General features: G+C 41.0%; 1 protein-coding gene across 2 annotated transcripts; it reads right to left on the reverse strand.

Annotated features, from left to right (window-relative positions):
- Positions 1 to 6,284: 6,284 nt before the first annotated feature.
- On the reverse strand, positions 6,285 to 18,736 carry AQP4 (aquaporin 4). Of its 2 annotated transcripts, none has more exons than XM_072034630.1 (5): positions 18,581 to 18,736; positions 14,176 to 14,590; positions 13,166 to 13,330; positions 12,707 to 12,787; positions 6,285 to 10,561 (listed from the first exon to the last, which is right to left on the reverse strand). In XM_072034630.1, the coding sequence occupies exons 2-5, from the start codon at positions 14,554 to 14,556 to the stop codon at positions 10,283 to 10,285; spliced, it is 906 nt and encodes a 301-aa protein (XP_071890731.1). In that variant the 5' UTR covers positions 14,557 to 14,590; positions 18,581 to 18,736; the 3' UTR covers positions 6,285 to 10,282. The 2 variants fall into 2 exon arrangements, with proteins under 2 accessions (XP_071890731.1, XP_027307997.3); XM_027452196.3 differs by lacking the exon at positions 18,581 to 18,736 and adding an exon at positions 18,400 to 18,551.
- Positions 18,737 to 19,145: the final 409 nt, after the last annotated feature.

Below are 19,145 nucleotides of genomic sequence, written 5' to 3' on the forward strand. Positions count from 1 at the left end.
GGAACAACCCCAACTCCCTTGGTCTGTCTTCACAGAAGGGGTGCTCCAGCCCTCTGAGCATCCTTGTGACCCTCCACTGGACTCACTCCAACATCACCATGCCCTTCTAGTGCTGGCGGCCACAAGAGTTGAATGCAGTACTCCAGGTGATTGTGTGTGGAAGGCAACTACATGTCCTCAAGGTGCTCATTAACTCTGTCTTTCAACCCTAAGCTCAAACTCGTGAGTCTGGGGCAGCTGAGAAATATCAGACTACCCATTGCAATGTCCTCAGTCAGGATTAATGGTAACAGGGAGGAAGAGGAAGGAAGCTTCACGTCATCAGCCATAAAGCCACTATACCTGTGGTTGAGAAGGTTTCTACAGCCCTGCTGCTGACGTTAAGGAGTGACAGGGGAAGAACAGCCATAATGCATAATTATATGATCAAGATAGTAATTTTGGCATCATCTTTCCTTTAGGTTCATATGTAGGCCTGCAGAAGAAAAATAGTTGACTTGTGGAAATGACATGCCTATGTTATAGGCATCAAACTCACTAGTAAAGTTTGGTCTGTTAAAAAAAAAATAATTAAAAAATAAACAAAATAAATATCCTTGTCATTATTTTTGTCAGTGGATTGTCAGCACCAAAGGTGCCTCAGGCAGACAGAAGGACCCACAAGAAAAAAAAATCCCTGTAATATATTGGTTCTGGTGATGTTCTGAAGGAAAGGGTCTGGTAAGACCTATTGCCATCATGGGAAGTGAAGCCTGACCTGGCTTTGCTTTCAAGAAGGTACAAAGCAGACAAGAAAACCATCAGATTTCAGCAAGCCGTATTACTTTTACTCAGTGCTGGTATTTTACAGTTTGATATTTACACAGAACATTTGTAGCTTCATGTCAAATCAAACCATGTGGAAAATGCTGTCCCTGTAACAACCGTGAGAGTAAAATCTCCCATTTTCAGATTTATCTGCAGAAGAAACACTTCATGTTGGCTGTAGAAATGTTAACACTCATAAGAGAGAAAATAACAATGTTCAGAAAAGAATTATGGGTGTCAGGCTGCCTGCTTTATCTTCCTTGTTAAAGTTTACCCTTAAAACATGATGGTACCCAGAGCACTTCAAGACTGCTTAACTATTTATAATATATGCACATATATGATATACATATAGACACATATTTATATAACACATATATGTAATTTTAAACGTTAACATTATATATGAATATAAAATTGTAACTGTAAAATAGTTTTAAACATTTCCTAGGACTGCATAATTCAGTGTTCGAAAGCTGTTTTAGCTATGGGGTGCTACAGGATTTCCTTCTGGGAGCTGGAAAAGCTATTGTTATTTAGATTTTTCTACCACGTACTTTCTTGGATGTGGAGGGAGGAACTTTGCATTCATGGCTCTATAGAAGCTGTCAGGGGAACAGCCTGGAGCAACACAGGTCATTTCTAGATTTGCCAAGTGCTTGTTCCCTTCTCTGCATGTCTTCAGCTTGCCTCCTCATTAACTGGCAATACCAAACCCCATGTCTAATTTTCTGCTTTTGTGTTAAACTCACAGGTGAGTTCAGATATGTGAAGTCCATCTCTCTTTCCATCTTCTGCCCAAGGAGACACTCTGAAGGGGCAGTACTTCTGCTCTTAGGCAAAAGAAACTTCAAATCATTAAGTAGTTGTGTCCTCTGAAATGGTTGAGCCCCAAACTGTACAAGGCTTTTTTTTTTTTTTTTTTTTTTTTGTACTTGGAAAATCTCTTGGAAGCCATTCCCAGGGCTGAGAGGTATGATTTGGATTTTCCATCCACTGACCGCAGAGCTGAATTCAGTATCTAGATTTTCACTTCATGGTTGAATTATATATTTTCAGTTCTCACTGAAACTGTGACTATTGACTAAAATTTCTGTTTGCAAAGATATAAAATGGCAGCTTTTCAGGCTCCTTCCAGTACCTAAGACTCCAGTTAATCCACTTACATCTGCCAGAATATGAGCTTTCTTCCGTTACAAAAAGTTTACGCATACTTGTCACAAAAGCTACTGACTCCTCAAACACTGAAAATATGAAACAAATGGAATGGAATACAGGAAACACAAACATTACTCAGTAACTTCTCTCAGATATACAAGTTTTAATGTTAAGTTCAAAATAATTAACAAGAAGTTGGAAAAATTGATAAGAGGGCAAGACTTCAGGAAAAATTCAGGTTCATCATGAAATTAAGTTTATGGAGATTTTGTGTGTTTTATTATGGAAAATACCATCTTGAAAGAAAAACACAAATCAAAACAAACAAACAAACAAAAAAACAAAACAAAACCAAACAAACGAACAAAAAAAACACAAGAAAAAGAAGGATCTGAATGAGAAATTTGTATGCTTGGAGCTTCATTGTAAAAAACCTCAGCAGTTGCCATAGGGTCTTCACTGAAGGGACAACTGTCTGTGCAGAAAATATAGAGAAATGTGATGGAAAGTGCCACCAGATCTTGCAAAGCAAAGATCTCAATCAGCTAGAAAAGTTAAAACACCCTCAAGTGATGTTATTTGAAAAAAAAAAAAAAGTAAATGAATAAATAGGATAACAAAAGGTTTCACTAGATGAGAAAATGAAGTGTTCTACTTAATTTTATAAAAAGTTTGAGTATCCAACCTGTAGAAGAGGTAAAATATAGCATGGATATCCTGAAAGGAACATAGTTAGATAAGAGGAAAAAAGACCAAACTCCCACACAAATACAAGCAGACGAATATTTTTTTCTAACTGGGGAGAGAATAAAATAATTTTGATTTGACCTTTTCCTTACCATTCAGACACAATAGCAATAGCTGCTATATATAAACTTTAGATGTTCTTCAGCTGCGCTCATCCAAAGGGTATTTATTCTAACTCAGAAAGGCTAGTGGTACAAGGAGTTGGGGGATATTTTATTTACACAGCGATAATTTAACCTAAGGAGTAGTACTCTAAGGATAGCCCCAGGAATGACTAGGATGTTGAGGGATCCAGATGAACTTTTTGACCTCCTCTGTTAAAGCTCCTTCCATGGTATTTGTTGGGCTTTTTCAAAGTGAAGAGGTTGGAGGACACAAAGCTTTTCTCATTTTAGTCTGGAAGCCACAGAAGCTTCTGCTTTTATGCCCCAGCAATGTTTGCCTCCAGTAAATCTGAACTGTGCCGGGCAGCTGTGGAAGGAGGGTAAAAAACAAAAAAGCCTTGTGTCTGAAACATTTGTGTTTGTGTGCATCCTAGCCTGTACAGCTGGTCTGACTCAGCTCTGAGAAGATGCTGTGCAGCTGTTTCTCTGGAGCTATACCTGTGGGCAAGCAGAGTCCAACATCTATGTACGTCTTTCTGATCTCCAGAGTTCATTTTGTCCCTACTCTGTCATGTTTAATCATGAAGCATTCAGCTTTTTCTTACTGGATATTCATGTGCATATGTTCAGAACTTACAGGGCCAATCTACCATTGTTCCAGTTTCCCTATTGATGTTTTTCTTTCAAATCGGAGCCCAGGGACTTGCTACAAGCCCAAATCCAATCTTTCAGAATTGATTATTTCCTTGCTGGGTCCCTGTTTACTGCAATTCTCTAAGACTGGGTTCAGCTGGTGCAAACTAACTTTGTCTTTTCTGTGAAGATAAGGCAAGATTTACCCTGAGTACTGTATGGCTCTGGCAAGTTAAGGCAAATAATAAGCACCCCTTTGAGGCTTCTCTGCTGCCACATGCACAGAGTGGCCACAAGACCAAGGAGAGGCAGCAGCCCCTTGAAGAAACTCAGGGGAGGATGCTCAGAAGACTAAGCTCCAGCTCTGATGAGCTCATCCTGCTGGGAAGGCAGGGAATAAAACCAAACCAAATCAACATGCATTCTGATCTGAAGATGTGATCACTAGGCAGCTAGACACTGAGATACCATGCAAATGGAAGTAATTAAATAACAGAAAAAAAAAAAAAAAAAAAAAAAAGTAGAGATATCTGGAATTATCAAAGGAATCTTTGAGAAAAATTAATGTATCTCCAATGCTCTGAGATCTGCTGGTCCAAAGGAAAGCAACAATCCCTACATAAGAAATGAGGCAAACTGTAAGGTAGAATAGGATAATGGTGAAATATTTCTAATGCTAGAAGGTTCCAAAATGTGTAAGAAAAACATTTTTTGAATGTTTCATGTGTGGAAAAAATTAACTTGTGACAGCTGATCCTTGGAAGGAAGAGCAGAAGAACCCAATTCAGTCCATGGCAGTAAGAGACAGCCCTGACCCCTCTTCAGGCTGAAATCCATATGTCTCAGAAATAACTGGAAATAAATGAGTCATTGGGATCTCAGTGGAGCATGCAGCAATCTCAAATGGCAGCCAACCTCCCACAGATTTACCCACTGATCTTGTCCTTTCCCAGGAGTAAATCCAGTTGCTCATTTTTGTGCAGCTCACTTTCATGTACACACTTTCACACTTACAGAGTAGACTAATATAAACTTTTATACATATTGTGAGTTCCAGAGCATCTTATGAAGATTCATATCAAAAAAGAAGTGTAAATGAAACGTCAGAGGAAGGCCATTGCTGTGGTGAGTGGAGAAGAGTGGCTGGGAACCATGTTTGCCAGGCATGCCCATCAAGCCCTAGAGGAAGCCTCTGCATGTCTTACACCACAAGGTGAGAGACAAATAATATAAGTTCCTTTTGCCTTTCAAAAGAACCTTGTGACTGCTTTTTTAGCTAGATTATTCCACAGTCTTTGTACTTGTAAGGATTGCTTTTCTAATGAGGTAAGAGAGGTCAAAAGAAATTAATAGCTAAGATAAAAGCTATCAGGCTGATATAAATTAAGCAGCTTATAACATTTGCAATGCACCACAATCTGCAACAGATAAGGGACTCTAAAGTGAAAGGAAGGTTCAAAAGGAAGCTGATATTAGGAGTATCTACACTCTCAGTTCTCTTTTTAAGAAGATAGTTGGGCCACAGTTGCAGTTTCCTGCTGAAACCTGTGTTCCCACTGATGCTCAGAGTGAGGATATCACTCACCTGGTACAGTGCAGCTCCTGTTCAGTGGCTCTGGTGTGATCCCACAAGCCTACATGCAAGTCCTCATATGATAGGGACCATTATCCTCTGACACCACAGTGTCAGTGAGAGCTTTATAACAAAGCTCTCCCTTGCCTGCACTGAAAGGAAGCTCTCCCTTGCCTATCCCTGAAGCTACCTCTGCAGCAGCTGAAGGCAAGAGCCAAATCTCTGAAAGTGCAAAGTGTCAGGTATGAGTCTGCTCTCAGCTCTTCCTGCTGATTAGGTGTTTCCCCAGGTGATGGGTTTTCATATTAATAATTGTAAAGAACTCTCTGCATTAGTGTCATATGTTTTAGGAGCTAAACTTTGCGTTCCGAGTAAGGGCACAGACAACAAAGAACATTATCCCTACAGGACCTGATGCTGATGCTGCCTCATGTTGAAGCTCCTCGTGGGAGCTTGGTCTCAAAACCCATGCAATAGCAAAAGGGCTCTGAAGTGCCTGCGTCATTGCTATCACTTGTATAAAACCTTAGCTCTCCGTTATTCCACATGAGTTTTAAACCTATATGGCACAATCGGTGGTGTATGTACACCAGCAAAACTTTTGCTCTAGTTGATTTACCTTGTTTGCGTAAAGATATTATACCTTTTGCAATCACATCTCTTTACTGACAGATTTTATTTTTTCTACAGTAAATAACTCATTCTCAGCTGCACACACACAATTCCAGGCTCCTCTTAGGCATACTCTATTTTCTGGATTTTTTTTTTTTTTTTCTTATGTTCTGGTTGTGATCTTTAGGACTGTTGAATGCTTTCAATGACAAAATGATTTTTTTTTTTTTTTTTATACAGGTAATTTATTTGCAACAGTAGTGTGAGATACAGTAGAGTACAAGTGGGAACCAGAAAATCATATATTATTTCACAGTGTATTTTTCAGTAGATTATTCCAAATGTAACATAAGGAAATTTTAAGTCCTATAACATTAGTTCTGATACCATGGTGACTAACATTACCACAATAAGCAGTCTTGTGGAAAAATCCTTGTGCTTAGTTTGCTCTACCTCATTTGTCTTAAATTACAGAGACTGCATCAGTATGATTTAGATCATGTAAGTAACCGTGTAACAAGTAATTCACTCTGAATTTGCATCACATCTGTTTAGTAAGTCCTTGAGAAACTCAGATACACACAGGTCGATTTGAGACAAATTTTGTATGGTGTTCTCTTCTCTCACCTTAGACAAAAAGGTTCACAACATAAATTTTTACATATTTTATTTAGATTATAAATACTGGATGGTGTATAATATCCTGCATGTGTTACACAGACTGAAGATAAAATGTTGCAGGGCACAACAGCAACTGCTCTGTTGCCAAGCACTAGAAAGGTGGAAATCCTATTTGAAGGCTGTTTAGCTTTTTGTGCAGGTACCATGGCTAATTAATAATCAGGAATAAAACTCATTTTGAAAAAATCATGTGTAAATATATGTGACAAGCCTAAACACTGCATATGAGACGTCTTGCTCCTGCTTCCACTGAATGAAAAAAAAAAAAAAGGTACAATTTACATATACTTTAACAGGAGAAAGCTTATGACAACTCAAAATGCTGAAGGAATATTGTTTTATTATTATTATTTATTTCTTCTTTCATGAGAATGTTTAGAATTTGGCTGATAAACGCCTTGGAAATGGTGCAACCTGAAAGATATTTGTGTGACTCTGTGTAATCACCTTTAACGTTAATTCTTTTTTTTTTTTTTTTCTGATGCCCAGTGATTACATATTATGAATATATAACAATATTTAAAGAACTTTGCCATCATGAAGGAGTAAGACTCATCCATATTTTTTTAGGAACCCAAACTAATGGTGAAATGGCCATCAAACTTACTGTGATATTTATCAACCAACATAAACCAATAAATACTTTATTTCCAATCCATGAAAAGATCATGCTAGTCTATTATTTAACAAAATTTTACTATTTTATGATGATGATGCCACTGTGCAATAACTTAGAAAAGCACATATCCCTGCATTTTAAAGCTAAGTCGTAAGGGATGCTGAAGTGTGACATTCCCTTACATAAATGGTGATCATCACATAAAATGGTGATCTCTTGTTGTGGGGTAAAGCCAGTTTTGGTGGCACATACACCTAAACATTTACTTTAGGGTGGGTCATAAACCTCAAGTCAAATGCATCTCCTTCCAGAAATAACTATCTTGACTAAAAGCTCTTATTTTGGAAAAACTACAGCGAAGTCCATGACAGAAGCCATCAAACCCCTAAATAGCTCAGGATCATTTCCATTGTAGTTAACGACAAACCTAACCACGAGCCTCATTCCATGGGAGCAGGAGCAGGCCTACCATATTTCGCTTGTCCAATGCATGGCAACATCCTTTATGGTCTAATGGTCTCTACTTCAGCTTCCTTTTTTCCCCTGATCTTTTCAGGAGTCTCGGTATTTTATGTCCAATACTCCTGTTGAGCGAGGTGCTCTCCCAGGACTGGCTCTGAGTGGTACCCACACTTCATTAAAAAAGTGTGTTCCGAGGAAAAAAAAAACTCCCAATTGAATTGGCTAGCGCCACGCTCTTGTTATGCTAACCTCAGCAGTCGAATCAGGCTGGGTGGAGAAAAGTATCATGACATTTCTGTACAGGACCCTCAAGCATAAAACAAATCACAGTTTCTTATTTAAATAGTACAGTACCATGCAAAATTCACTTCATAAATGAGCTTCTAAGGAGTGTTTTTAAATATGAAAATGTAAAAAATTTCCTAACAATCCACCAGTGTTATGTGTATTATTCTCTTCATTTTATCTGTTTAATCCATGCAAAAGGTTTAATCAAAGTGTCCCTTTAACAAACACAGCATTTGAACAAAACAAAACAAAATGAAACAAAATGAAATAAACCAAAACAAACCAATAAAGTCAGAACAAATGCCTACACACACGTACAAAAAAGCACACAAGTTTTAATCTTTCTGATTGAATCTATTTAGCATGATGTTTACCTATCTGAGGAGAGGCATACAGGAGTCCAAACACCTGCCCTTCCCCAGGAGACTCAGTCCTTGCTGTGGCTTAGCTCCTTACCAGTGCTACTCAGCTTCTGCTTGGCTCTTATCTGTGATCTGACATTGTATCTTCAAAGCAATTCCCTAACTATACTCAAGCCCTTGAAGTGTGATGCTGTTACTGTGTCAGAGGCACAAATATCAGCTGTTTTACCAGACTCCACACAGGTACATGATAGAGAATGAGAGGACTCGTGAGCACAAAGCAGAGCTGTTCCAGGGTCACCCAAGGAAGCCCTGACCTGCACACGTGAGCTACGTGCTGTGTCCCAGGGGAGCAGAGGAAGGTCTGTAGCCCAACTACAGTGCATGGAGAATCACAAATCTCATGCTCAATGCAGGGAGCTTGTGCCACTCTCTACCATATTTTTTAAGGCAAGAAAAGTGTGAAACTAGGAGAACAGTACAGCAGGATATGCTGGGGCTACACAGTGCTGGTGAGCTGGGATAGTAGAATTGCCCTTGGATCAAAGTACACAGACTTGAGTTTAGCAGTGGTTTATTATCTCACTAGAACCATCTCATTCCCTGTAATAAAAATTGCATGTAGAGTATGTCAAAGAGCCAGAGTCTATTACAGCCCATTGTCAGGACTAATGTATTTTTTTTCCCTCTTATTGCTAAGTAGGCAGGAGTAGCTTTTCAATTTCAAAATAAAACTATACAATTACAGTAATAATGTAATGCTCCTGACTGCTTGGCTGCTGCATATTGTAAAACTCAAAACCACTGATCAGTAGCAAAAGCTGTAAGTCAGTACAATCTTTACAAAATGTCCTGTAGGGGTGATTATATCTATCAAAATACTTCTATGAGGGAAAGACTGATTACTGAAAATATTTCATGACCCTTTCCCCCTAAAAAAAACAAACCCTGCAAGTGCTTGCATCTTTTCCTAACAACAAATAAAGAAGCTGGTGAAGGTGCTGGAGGTTTAATTAAGACTGCACGAGCAGAGGAACAAGCAAGGATCTTGTTCAACTAGTTAGGCATCAGCTACAACAGAAAAACAAAAGCAGTCATATTTTTATCATCTGTTATAAAAAAATATTTCCCAATCAGTGTTTCAATACAGTTAAAAGTTAAAAACCCTCTACATTACTAATAAATTAAAAACCCCAGATCTCCAACCATCTTGTAAGAAAGTAGGTAAGTAATTTAAACCTTTAGTTTACATAAATTAGCACGGAAATCTGTATTTGAACAAGTGCACTGAAAACAGATATGCCTTCTTTTCTTCTGATATCTCTTATTTGAGTTATTAAGTAACAGGAAAGCCTTTATATTCTTTGCATGACCTTGAGAGTCTGCTGCCACTAAATGGTCAATAGTCAAACCCCAGGAGAATGTTTCACCAGACAGACAATGACATGGGCGAGCATGAAGTACAGTCAAATGCTTTGCAGCCTTATTATGGTAGACTTCAACATTCAATTTCAGCACATTTACTCCTGGGAAGAGATGAAGGTAATATATATATAGAGGAAATCATATGAGTGAAATGTGATGGGTTGATAGGATTTTTTTCAAAACCTATTAAAATACCATTTTTTTTTCAGAGGTAGTTTGCAAGGCAATAGCGATCTATGTGAGTGGAAACAATATTCCTTTGCTTGACTTTGGATAGAACTCTTAAATACTATTGATGCTCTCCCTGAACCTTGCAGAGAAAGCTTAATGGATAAGACATTCTAATGAGAGCTGACAACAGCCAATTAAGTGTCAGAAGAACAATCTGATAAGTAGGTCTTCGTGTCTATAGGCATTTCCTGATATGTCTTAACTGTCAATCTGAATGTTAAACATCTCTATCTTCATCTCATTATTGACTGATTTATTAAAGGAGAATGCTTTCAACTCCTTTTTTTTTTTTTTTTTTTTTTTTGGACTTTGGGGTTGTTCCAGAAAGAAGGGAATGAAAACAGTAGGGACAACTCTTAATTTGCAATAATGCATGGGGAATTGTAATTGTAGTGAAGGCTTAATATTCCAACCAAGCAGATGTATGGTTTGGTGATGCCACTACCATGCAGCTGCCCACACCATATCTTTTAAAAAATGGTAGATGCTCAATTTAGAGGAGATCTGTTTCTTTAATAGGTGGAAGGATATCTGTGGACATGCTAGCAGGCTGTTCTCTGCTTTCAGTGCTCCTTGCTAGTCATACAGAAGACAGCACCTCGCTGGACGGATCTCTTCCCTTCTTGTCGTCACCCCGGTCGATATCAATCACGTGAACTATGCCAGGCTTCAGGATCAGGTCATCGGTCTCTACGTGGCTCCTGCTATCATCCACCTCTGTGTATTTCCCTTTGGATGGCTGGGTAGCCTTACTGAAGACATCTTTAAAACGGCGTTTGAGTTCAACATCTGGGCAATAGACATACTCATAAAGAGCACCAGCAAGGACTGCTCCGATTATTGGTCCCACCCAGTAAACCTATGAAGAGAGGTGGGACAAACATAGGCATTAAGCTCTACAGCAAAGAAAGAAGCCAGGATCTCAGAGGAAATCATGTCACTACAGACTTCACTCATTAAACGTTATGTGACGTGCTCTAGCCCAATCATTTAAAACAGCTGTTTTCCAGAAGTGTAAGGTCATATCATTCACTGGATTTCATGACCTGTAAAAAGAGTTTTCTTTTTTTCTTCTTCTATCTGCCCACATACCAGATTATGAGGCAGAGAAGTGCTAGGTTCTAGTTAAGAACACTAAGTTTAGCAGGTGGAGCTCAACAATGAGGTGACTTCTCTAAAGTAATGTATGAAATAGGTCAAGAGTCAGTCTCTTAGGCAGTTAACAGCATTAGTTCCATGTAGCCTTTTTTCCTTCTCTGCCTCCTTCTCTCAGTCTCTCTTCTCTCACAGGTATTTTGTCCACTTCAGCAATACTCTCTAGTATTTCTGCTTTTCTTTTAAACTAGCAAGAGTAAGGTGATTGAGAACCAAGCCCATATCCTCAGAGAGAAATGTTTTTGTCAACTTTTATTGATCCACCTCTTTCCAAGAAGCTTTCTCTAAATTTTCATTGGTTATTTTCCACCTGTAGATAACATATCTGTGCTGTTTGCCAGGTGACACACAAAATAAATATCAATGTAGAAAACATCTTCTTTCTACATTTTCACCAAAGATGATGATCAACTTATAAGGAAACAAAACCTATCCTAATGCATATATGCAAGCAGTTCTGTTACAATATTTCAGAGTCACATTTCCAAGAGTCCAAATTTGACATCTTATCCTGCAGAACCCAACAGGCAGCCATCTATCTGATCATCTAATTTGTATAACCGAATGCAAATGACACACACAACTTTGTGGGGTAGCTATTTCAGTACAACAGGGAGCAGTTCTGTAACATTAGTAGGTGCAGAGGCCCACTGACTTCTCTTAATGACATGCTAATGTCACTGCTCTGAAGGAGGAGAAAAAAGCTATCTTTCCAAATGACCAGGACAACAGATAAGCTTCTCCTACAAGTTTCTACATAGTACATTTGTTTATTATTTACAGCGTTAGTCGTAAATTACAGGCTCCCTCAGAGTATGAATAATTAATCTTATGAAAAACTGTGGCAGTTTTTTCATATGAACAAGCCATTCACTGATAACTGGGTAGATCTGCCTCAATAGGATAACTCTTGGGAGCAAAGTTACACATGGTATTATGTTTGCAGAACTGGAGCCTCAGGGCCTGAAGACCATGCTATCTCTGTTGTTAGTTGCAGTGGGAGCAGTGTGGGCTCCATACTTTAAAAATCAAGAAAATCCTTATATACACTGTAATATGCAACTCTTACAGTTAGTACTGAAAGCGTCCCTGGAAGTGCTTTCCCTATCTTTAATTAGGGGAGGCTGAGCTGCAATCCATCTCTCCCTATAAAACATTAACTGTTTTTTGATAAGTTTAGTAGTGGGACGCTATAAAAAATGACTGTGTCACTCACAATCTGTTTATCAAGTTGTTTCCTGCACAAGCACTTCCAGTTAAGGGGACGCTTTCTAATAAAAGCAGGTAACATCTGGTCTAGTTCGTAAAGACCAGGCTGCAACCCCTTCGTCTCTCAGCATGAGTATGTGCAAAGGCAGGTTCTCCCCCTGGAAACAGATCACAGAGGGTCCCTGCTCTCAATGTGTATCTCTGCCCCGACTTTGCTGTATAGCCAGGTGAGACATGAAGCCAACAGAATTACTTCCATAACTTCTCATCAACACGACTGGGGGGGGTTGCAATCTGCCTTGGAGGATTTTTTTTCTTTCTAACAGTTCGATTCTTTCTGTCTTGCTGGATTGCTTTTTATTGGTTTGAACTTTTTGTATGATTTCCTTTCTACCAAAGCTACTACCTCCACAAAATGCCCCCTGAATAGCAAGATGCTATTCTAGTGTGCTGTGTACCACATTACAATGCCAGGAGAAGAGAATGATTATACCAAAGCATGTGGCAGGTCAGCACCTGTCTTCTTCAGCGATGGCCTCTATGCGATGTGCAAAGATAGACAGCTAAAGGCAAATAATGTATGAAAAAATCCTGATAGCTATTTGTTGCTAGGGTGAAGGAAGCATGAAAGAAGAGTTACCCATTGGTTTTCCCATTTCCCCATGATGACAGCAGGCCCAAATGATCGAGCAGGGTTCATACTGGCACCGGTGTAATTGATCTAAAGTAGAGAAAAAATGTTACCTGTTATTAGAGTCTTAAAGATAGTCATTTAATTTCTTTTAGTCCTTGCACTATGGGACACCCTGGATTTGCAAGACATCTAATCCTGACAGTACATATTGTCATTCTCCAGAGTCTCATCACAAAATTAACAAAGCCATCATGCGAACAGGCAGGAAATCTCTGATGCAGCAGCCCAAGAGGACCCTCCTGCTACTTTCAAAATTTTTTTTGGCATGGACCTATAAAGACTACAGCAGCTATATAGCTATAGCAGCTATAAAGTCTACAGAAGTTTCCATTTACTTCTGAAGTAGACATAATGGGACAAAGACTCTATTTTTTTTTTTTTTTTTGAGAGAAGCCATTAACTTACAGCAAATAAATGTCCAATTGCAACAGAAAATCCAATTGCTAAAGCTACCGAACCAGTGACATCGTTTCGTTTTGAATCACAGCTGGCAAAAATAGTAAAAACCAGCTGGAATGTAATTATCAACTCCACCAGGAGTCCATGGCCAGCGGAAAGATCTCCATGTACCTGGAAGAAGAGAAAGAAACACCGGAGATGAAGCAAAAGTGATTTTGTAAATCAGAAAGCAACCACATACATTGATTATATTTCAATAAACTGTATTTTCAGTGATTTCCTAAATACTACACAGTGAAATTAACTTTTAGAGGTACAAAGTCCCACCCTTCTTTTCCCCCTTCTGCCATTTTTTTTTTTTAATTGAGAGCCATGGAAAATTACAGCTGGACTGACAACAGACAGCTTGCCAGTAACATCGAACAAGAACTTCAAAGTTAGACTGCAGAAGTGTAGTTTATTTTTACACAGGGATTTGCAAATGCTGCACTTCCCCTTCACCATTTTTTTTCTTGGGAGCGCTGTAATTTACTATTCAATTATAAATTCATTAATTAGCCCTGACTTAATTAATTTAAATTTCAATTAAAAATTAAGCAGTGTGCGGCTCAAGTGCATTTTTAATAAGTCCTGCAACAGGGCTAACTGATGGCATTTCTTATTAGTTTAGAACAAAGCTGAAATCTAAGCCACAATCTATTTCAAAAGTATGTCATTTTAAATTGATGTTTTTTCAATCCCCATCATAATGGCATAGAATTAATTTCTCCTCCCCAGTCCATATGAAAATGGCATTTCATGCATATATTATTTAAATTTTGTATGTAAATTAACGTTACCTGCTGTCATCAGATTTGGGGAAGTTATAGAAAAGAGAACTTTATAAAAAGAATAGCTATAGATATTGCGCTGCATAAAGCCATCCCGGGGAGAGCTTTAAACCCTGTCTAGATGTTATAAATAAACCAACCAGCTCCTAAAATCTCTACTCCAGGAGCTGGAGCAGAAGTGATTACCATAGTGACTCCCAGGCCTCCCACTACACTTGGTGGTGTGATGAGATAAAGGATGCCTGCCCCCACGATGGCTCCCAGGCACTGGGCAAGAATGTAGAAGACCGACTTGGCGAGGCTGATTTTCCTTGTGCAGACCATTGCCACTGTCACAGCGGGGTTGATGTGGCCACCGCTGATGTGCCCAAAGCACTGCACCATGGTTGCGATGCTGAGTCCAAAGCAGAGAGAGATAAGAACCATGTCTACAGGCAGGGGCTTCTCCGATCCACCCCAGTTGATTGTGGAACCAAGGCTGAGGAGGACAAAAATTAACATGGCCAAAAATTCTGCTGAAACAGCTTTCCAGAAGGGCTGAGTCCAGACGCCTTTAAATGCTACCATGATGCTCTCACACTTGCACAGACGTCCACACTTACTGAAAAGGAAAACAAGTCTTCATCAGAAGTCAAGCAATAAGCCCTATGTTGTCCTGTTAGAGGGTTGCTATCTGGCAGGCTTTGGAGGGAAGATTTCAAGGCTGAGTATCCTTGGACTGGGATAACCATGGATGCCTGCACTGGCAAAGCAGACTGCCCTTAAAATACAGCCAGTGTTCGAGTATCTGCAGGTGTAATACACAGGTTAATTAGTCATTCCCTGTGATAAGTCTGTCCCTATAGCTTATTAGTTCATGAAAAGAACCTCCTTATATTTTTTGAAATAAATGAGAATGAAAACAAGTGTAATCTTCTACACTAGCTGACTTCTGCCTGCCTAAGAATCTGCAAAACCCTACCACTTCCAGTGGCCAGTTAAGCATCATGCTCATTAGATCAGTGGGCATTCTCTTTTTCTAAGCAAATCTGTAGTTTCCACAAAGTAGGTACAATAGTTCAGTAAAGAACAGTGTCTTAGCCAAACCCTGTTTTTTACTACAGTGTAGTGTTGGGAGGTTGCTTAGGGAGCTATAAGAGAAAGTCTATTTGTCTGAACACTCATACAAACCAATACTTCAATTTATATTTATGCAAAAAGCTCTTTCTTCTCTGTGGACATAGGGTAAAATTTGAATTCAGCCAGGAGAATAGATGAAATCCTAAATTCTGATTTTTAAATCAATCATGCAGTCAATTAAGTCCTTTTTAGGGGCCAAGGGCGCAGAGTTAAGTAGTGGAATAGAAGCATGTTTTCTGTACGTTTGATGTGTGCTACTGTGTGTGGTAAAGAAAGAAATGTCTTGATTTTCCCGTCTGGAAATGCTATGTGTTAGTCTGCGCAGCCTTCCTGATGAGTTACAGTTTTGCTAGATGCTCAGATACCTATGAAAGTGGGTCACCAAAGAAAAGTTATTTGTGGTATTAATAAATTAGGAGAATAAGCCAAAAGGGAAGCATTTTAATGAGTTTCTAAGGAATGCTAACAAGATTCTTCTTTTAAAAACAAAAGCAAAAAACCCAACCCCTCCAAAACCAAAAGCAAAACAAAACAGAAAACAAAAGAAAGAATATTCAGCTGTTACATCTGGGAACAGAATTTCAAGTGGAAGATGGATGAATTTATGCTCAGTTATCTAAGGTAACTGAGCTACAATGCATATTTAATACCACTTACATCAGAAAGAAGCATAAAATGCATGCCTAGCTTTTTCAAGTTATTGCAAGAGGAATGGCCCATGAATTTCTTAACAGTTGCTGAGAGTTAGGGAAAGGCAATTTAATCCTGTGACTGGAGCAAATAATTTGTTTCCTTGTCTCATTTCTTATGCTAATTTACTGTGTATTTTGGGTAGGTCATTTGTACTCTATCTCAGTTCTCTAGACTCTCAGATGAGAACAAGAATTACATTATTTCCTGAAAATGGCTGTAAAGTGCTTGTGAAGCAATCTGACAGACTCTGAATTTTGAGTGGGACTTGTAAGAGTGGGACTTGTAACTCATATTAACAACCAGTTAATGACCAGCTACCTAGATCAGGCTTTTTGTTCAAAATGGCTCCAAATTCACTACCTCCCCCAGTGCTAAAGCACACAGCTTTTTGGGGATCCTTGTCTTTGAACACTACGCCCAGACTCTCGCTGCAACCTAAAGACTGTCAATAGCTTACCTTCGACAACCTTGCTACTCCCTCACTAACTTAATTCAGTGGCCTCAGGAGGACACAGGAGCTGTATCTACGCTGAAAAGATGTTGGTGTCCCAGGAAATGTCCCAGATGAACATTTCACATAGGGGTGAGGCACATCCTGCTGTCCATGGAAAAGAAACGTGGATGCACAGACAAGGAAAGTGGCACTCATCTACTCTCTCACACCCATCTCAGTTGGGATGCAACATGGGTTTCCTTGAGCTTTAGCTTGCACCTGCTTTTGCAAAGCAAAGCACAAGCCCTGGTATTTTATCCCAGACTTTTGAAAAATTTCCTACCACCGAAGAGAGTTAGGGGAATGTAGGTTTCTGGAGAATGTGAGATAAGGATATAGTGACTCCTGACTTCATTGTCCAAGAGTACCTGACCTGTCTCTTTCTGTATGCAGAGAATAGCAAGATGTGCAAATCAGCAACATCCCCTCATCTGGTAGAAAAGAGAGATTGCATTGGGTATTAAAACCATGTATTTAGCTTCATTCCGGTTGGGGGGAGTCCCAGGAGTCAGTGGTGCACGCACATGTGTAACAGAGGGAGGATCCAGTAGATCACAACTTCTGCTGACGGGCCTGTCCAGGCTACCACTTAAGGAGGGCAGATTTCAGACCTCTAGTACTGCTAGACCCTATGAGAACATGTGAGAACATGTGCAATCAATTTGGTCATTATTTATGGCCCTGAAAATGTAAAAATGCTGGATACAAGTCAAAAGCATAACTCAAGGACAAATCTTGTTCATCAACATAAAGAAAGTTTCTATTTTTCTTCAATAACACACTGCATGGAAAATATGAAAATGGTAGAACTATACTGCCAGACACACTTTGATAGTTAATGATCTAAACACCTATTTTCAATGCAGAAATGTTTTTCTGAAGCAGTCTGTTTTTCCCTGATTTCAACACCCAGCAAAACACCCAGCTGTCACAGCAATTTTTTTTCTTTCAAGCTGCACACCTGTTAATAAAAGCTTAATACTGTGTTTTAGCCCTGAGCCCAGGTTTTCACTTAAATCCAAAAGCAACTTGGAAATCAACACCGCCTCCAATGTCCACTATTCTTTCTGCATGCGGTTAATTTAAAGCCTTGAGATGAGATGGTGATGGCTGCCAGGTCTAAAACTGAAACGTGACTTTCCAGCCACTAAGATTTACCATCGAAGTCGCAAAACAATTTTTGGAGGAGTTGTTGTTCATGGTTGCCTTACACAAATAAAAAATGGAAAAGCAGAATGACGCTTTCGTGTTCTGGTCACACATTAAATTCCTATAGATACACTTGAAATCCTCTAGTCTAGACCACACAGTTACACGGTAGACTGGGTCTGATAGGGTGCAGGGTGGGTTTCACAGCTCATGTTGCCATCAAGGCCAAAAGAGTGTGGGCTATGGACAGGACGCACTGGTGTCCAGGACATCATCGGTGTGATTACAGCTCGAAACCACAGCAGTGTAAGCAGTAACGCTGTCTTCCATCCAAATGTCAAACAGCATTTACCAAATTCTTCCTCCCCTCACTACTATGCTTGTGGGGAGCAGGGCCAGCAGCTGGGGGGGCTTGCAGTGACCCTGCCTGGGGCGCAAGCTCTGTGTGAGCGGTGGCTTTTGGGGCGGCATCCGAGGCTTTTTGGGGGGCACTCACGGGCCCCGCCAACGCGTGCCGGCCGTGTCCCGCCGGAACACTGGGCACCCGCTTGTGGGGAGGGGGCGGCAGGGGATGGGGGCAGCAGGGGATGGGGGCAAGCGCACGAATAAAAGCAGCGAATAAAAGTTGTAGGGCGCGGAACAGCGCCGGCTTGCAGCCCTCCGGCACCTCCAGTCTCAAACCCCAAGGGCGACTGAAAGATATCACCTTCGGGGAAGGGGCCGGCTCCCTGCAAGCCCCCCGTGATGCAACCCCCCCCTCCTCCCTCCTTCCCCCCCACCTTGGCACTGCAGGACGGGGGTGGGGGGTGCGCGAAGAATCCCCACCGGGGCTCCCCTTTTCCCCCTCGAAACTTTCCCCAGAGCCCCTGTTGAGCTTGATTTCCTCCCCCCCTCCTCCAACCCTGCCCCCCCTCCACTTTTCCCCCTCCGCACCCCGCGGAGGGCCGCGCACTCACCCGCGGCGCTCAGCGGCCGCCCGGTCGCTCATGCCTCCGCGCGGAGCTGCGGCACCGGCCGGGGGGGGCGCGGGGCTCGGGGCGGGGGCCGGGGCCGGGACCTGGACCGGGGCCGGAGCCGGGGGAAGAACCGAGGGGGGGACCGGGGGGGGGCGCGGCTCCCAATCTCTGCCCTCCCTACCTGCTGCTGCTCCCCGACGGCTCGGGGGGGGGGCTCGAGGCGCTGCCGCCGGAGAGGGGGCGCTTGCGGTCGTGGGAATAGGATTAATTAATTAGCGCGGGGTGGGGCGGGGGGGGGGCTGCGCAGTTTGGAAGATCGGTCGGAGTCGGAGATTTTGCGGTTTCTTCTCCCGCTGCGCGCTGGATTCACGGGAATCGAGTGCAAGGCGCCCTGAGGTGGGGAGATCTGAGTGCCTGAAACACCCCCGTACCTCACCGGGACCATGCTGGCTCCCAGACGGGTTAGTTTTTAAGTTTTGCCTCGTGTGGAAAGCCAACGGGGGCCACTGAAAAGAGCTCTTGACACTAGTCCGTGATGCTGGTGAGGCAATTCAGGTGGTTCTCACCTTGAGAGGAACCCATTCCATCCGCGGCATGAGAAGAATCTGATGAAAAAAACAGCCCTTTAGGCTATAAGAAAACAGACAAACAATAAAGTTACCTAAGTTTCCTGGCAGGATTATTTTGTTAGAGACTGCACAGAACTTGACACTTGAAGAAGGCATGCATGAAAATGGAACAAAGTA

Source organism: Anas platyrhynchos, chromosome 2 (assembly GCF_047663525.1).
Source record: "Anas platyrhynchos isolate ZD024472 breed Pekin duck chromosome 2, IASCAAS_PekinDuck_T2T, whole genome shotgun sequence".
In the NCBI taxonomy this organism is placed as follows: Eukaryota; Metazoa; Chordata; class Aves; order Anseriformes; family Anatidae; genus Anas; species Anas platyrhynchos.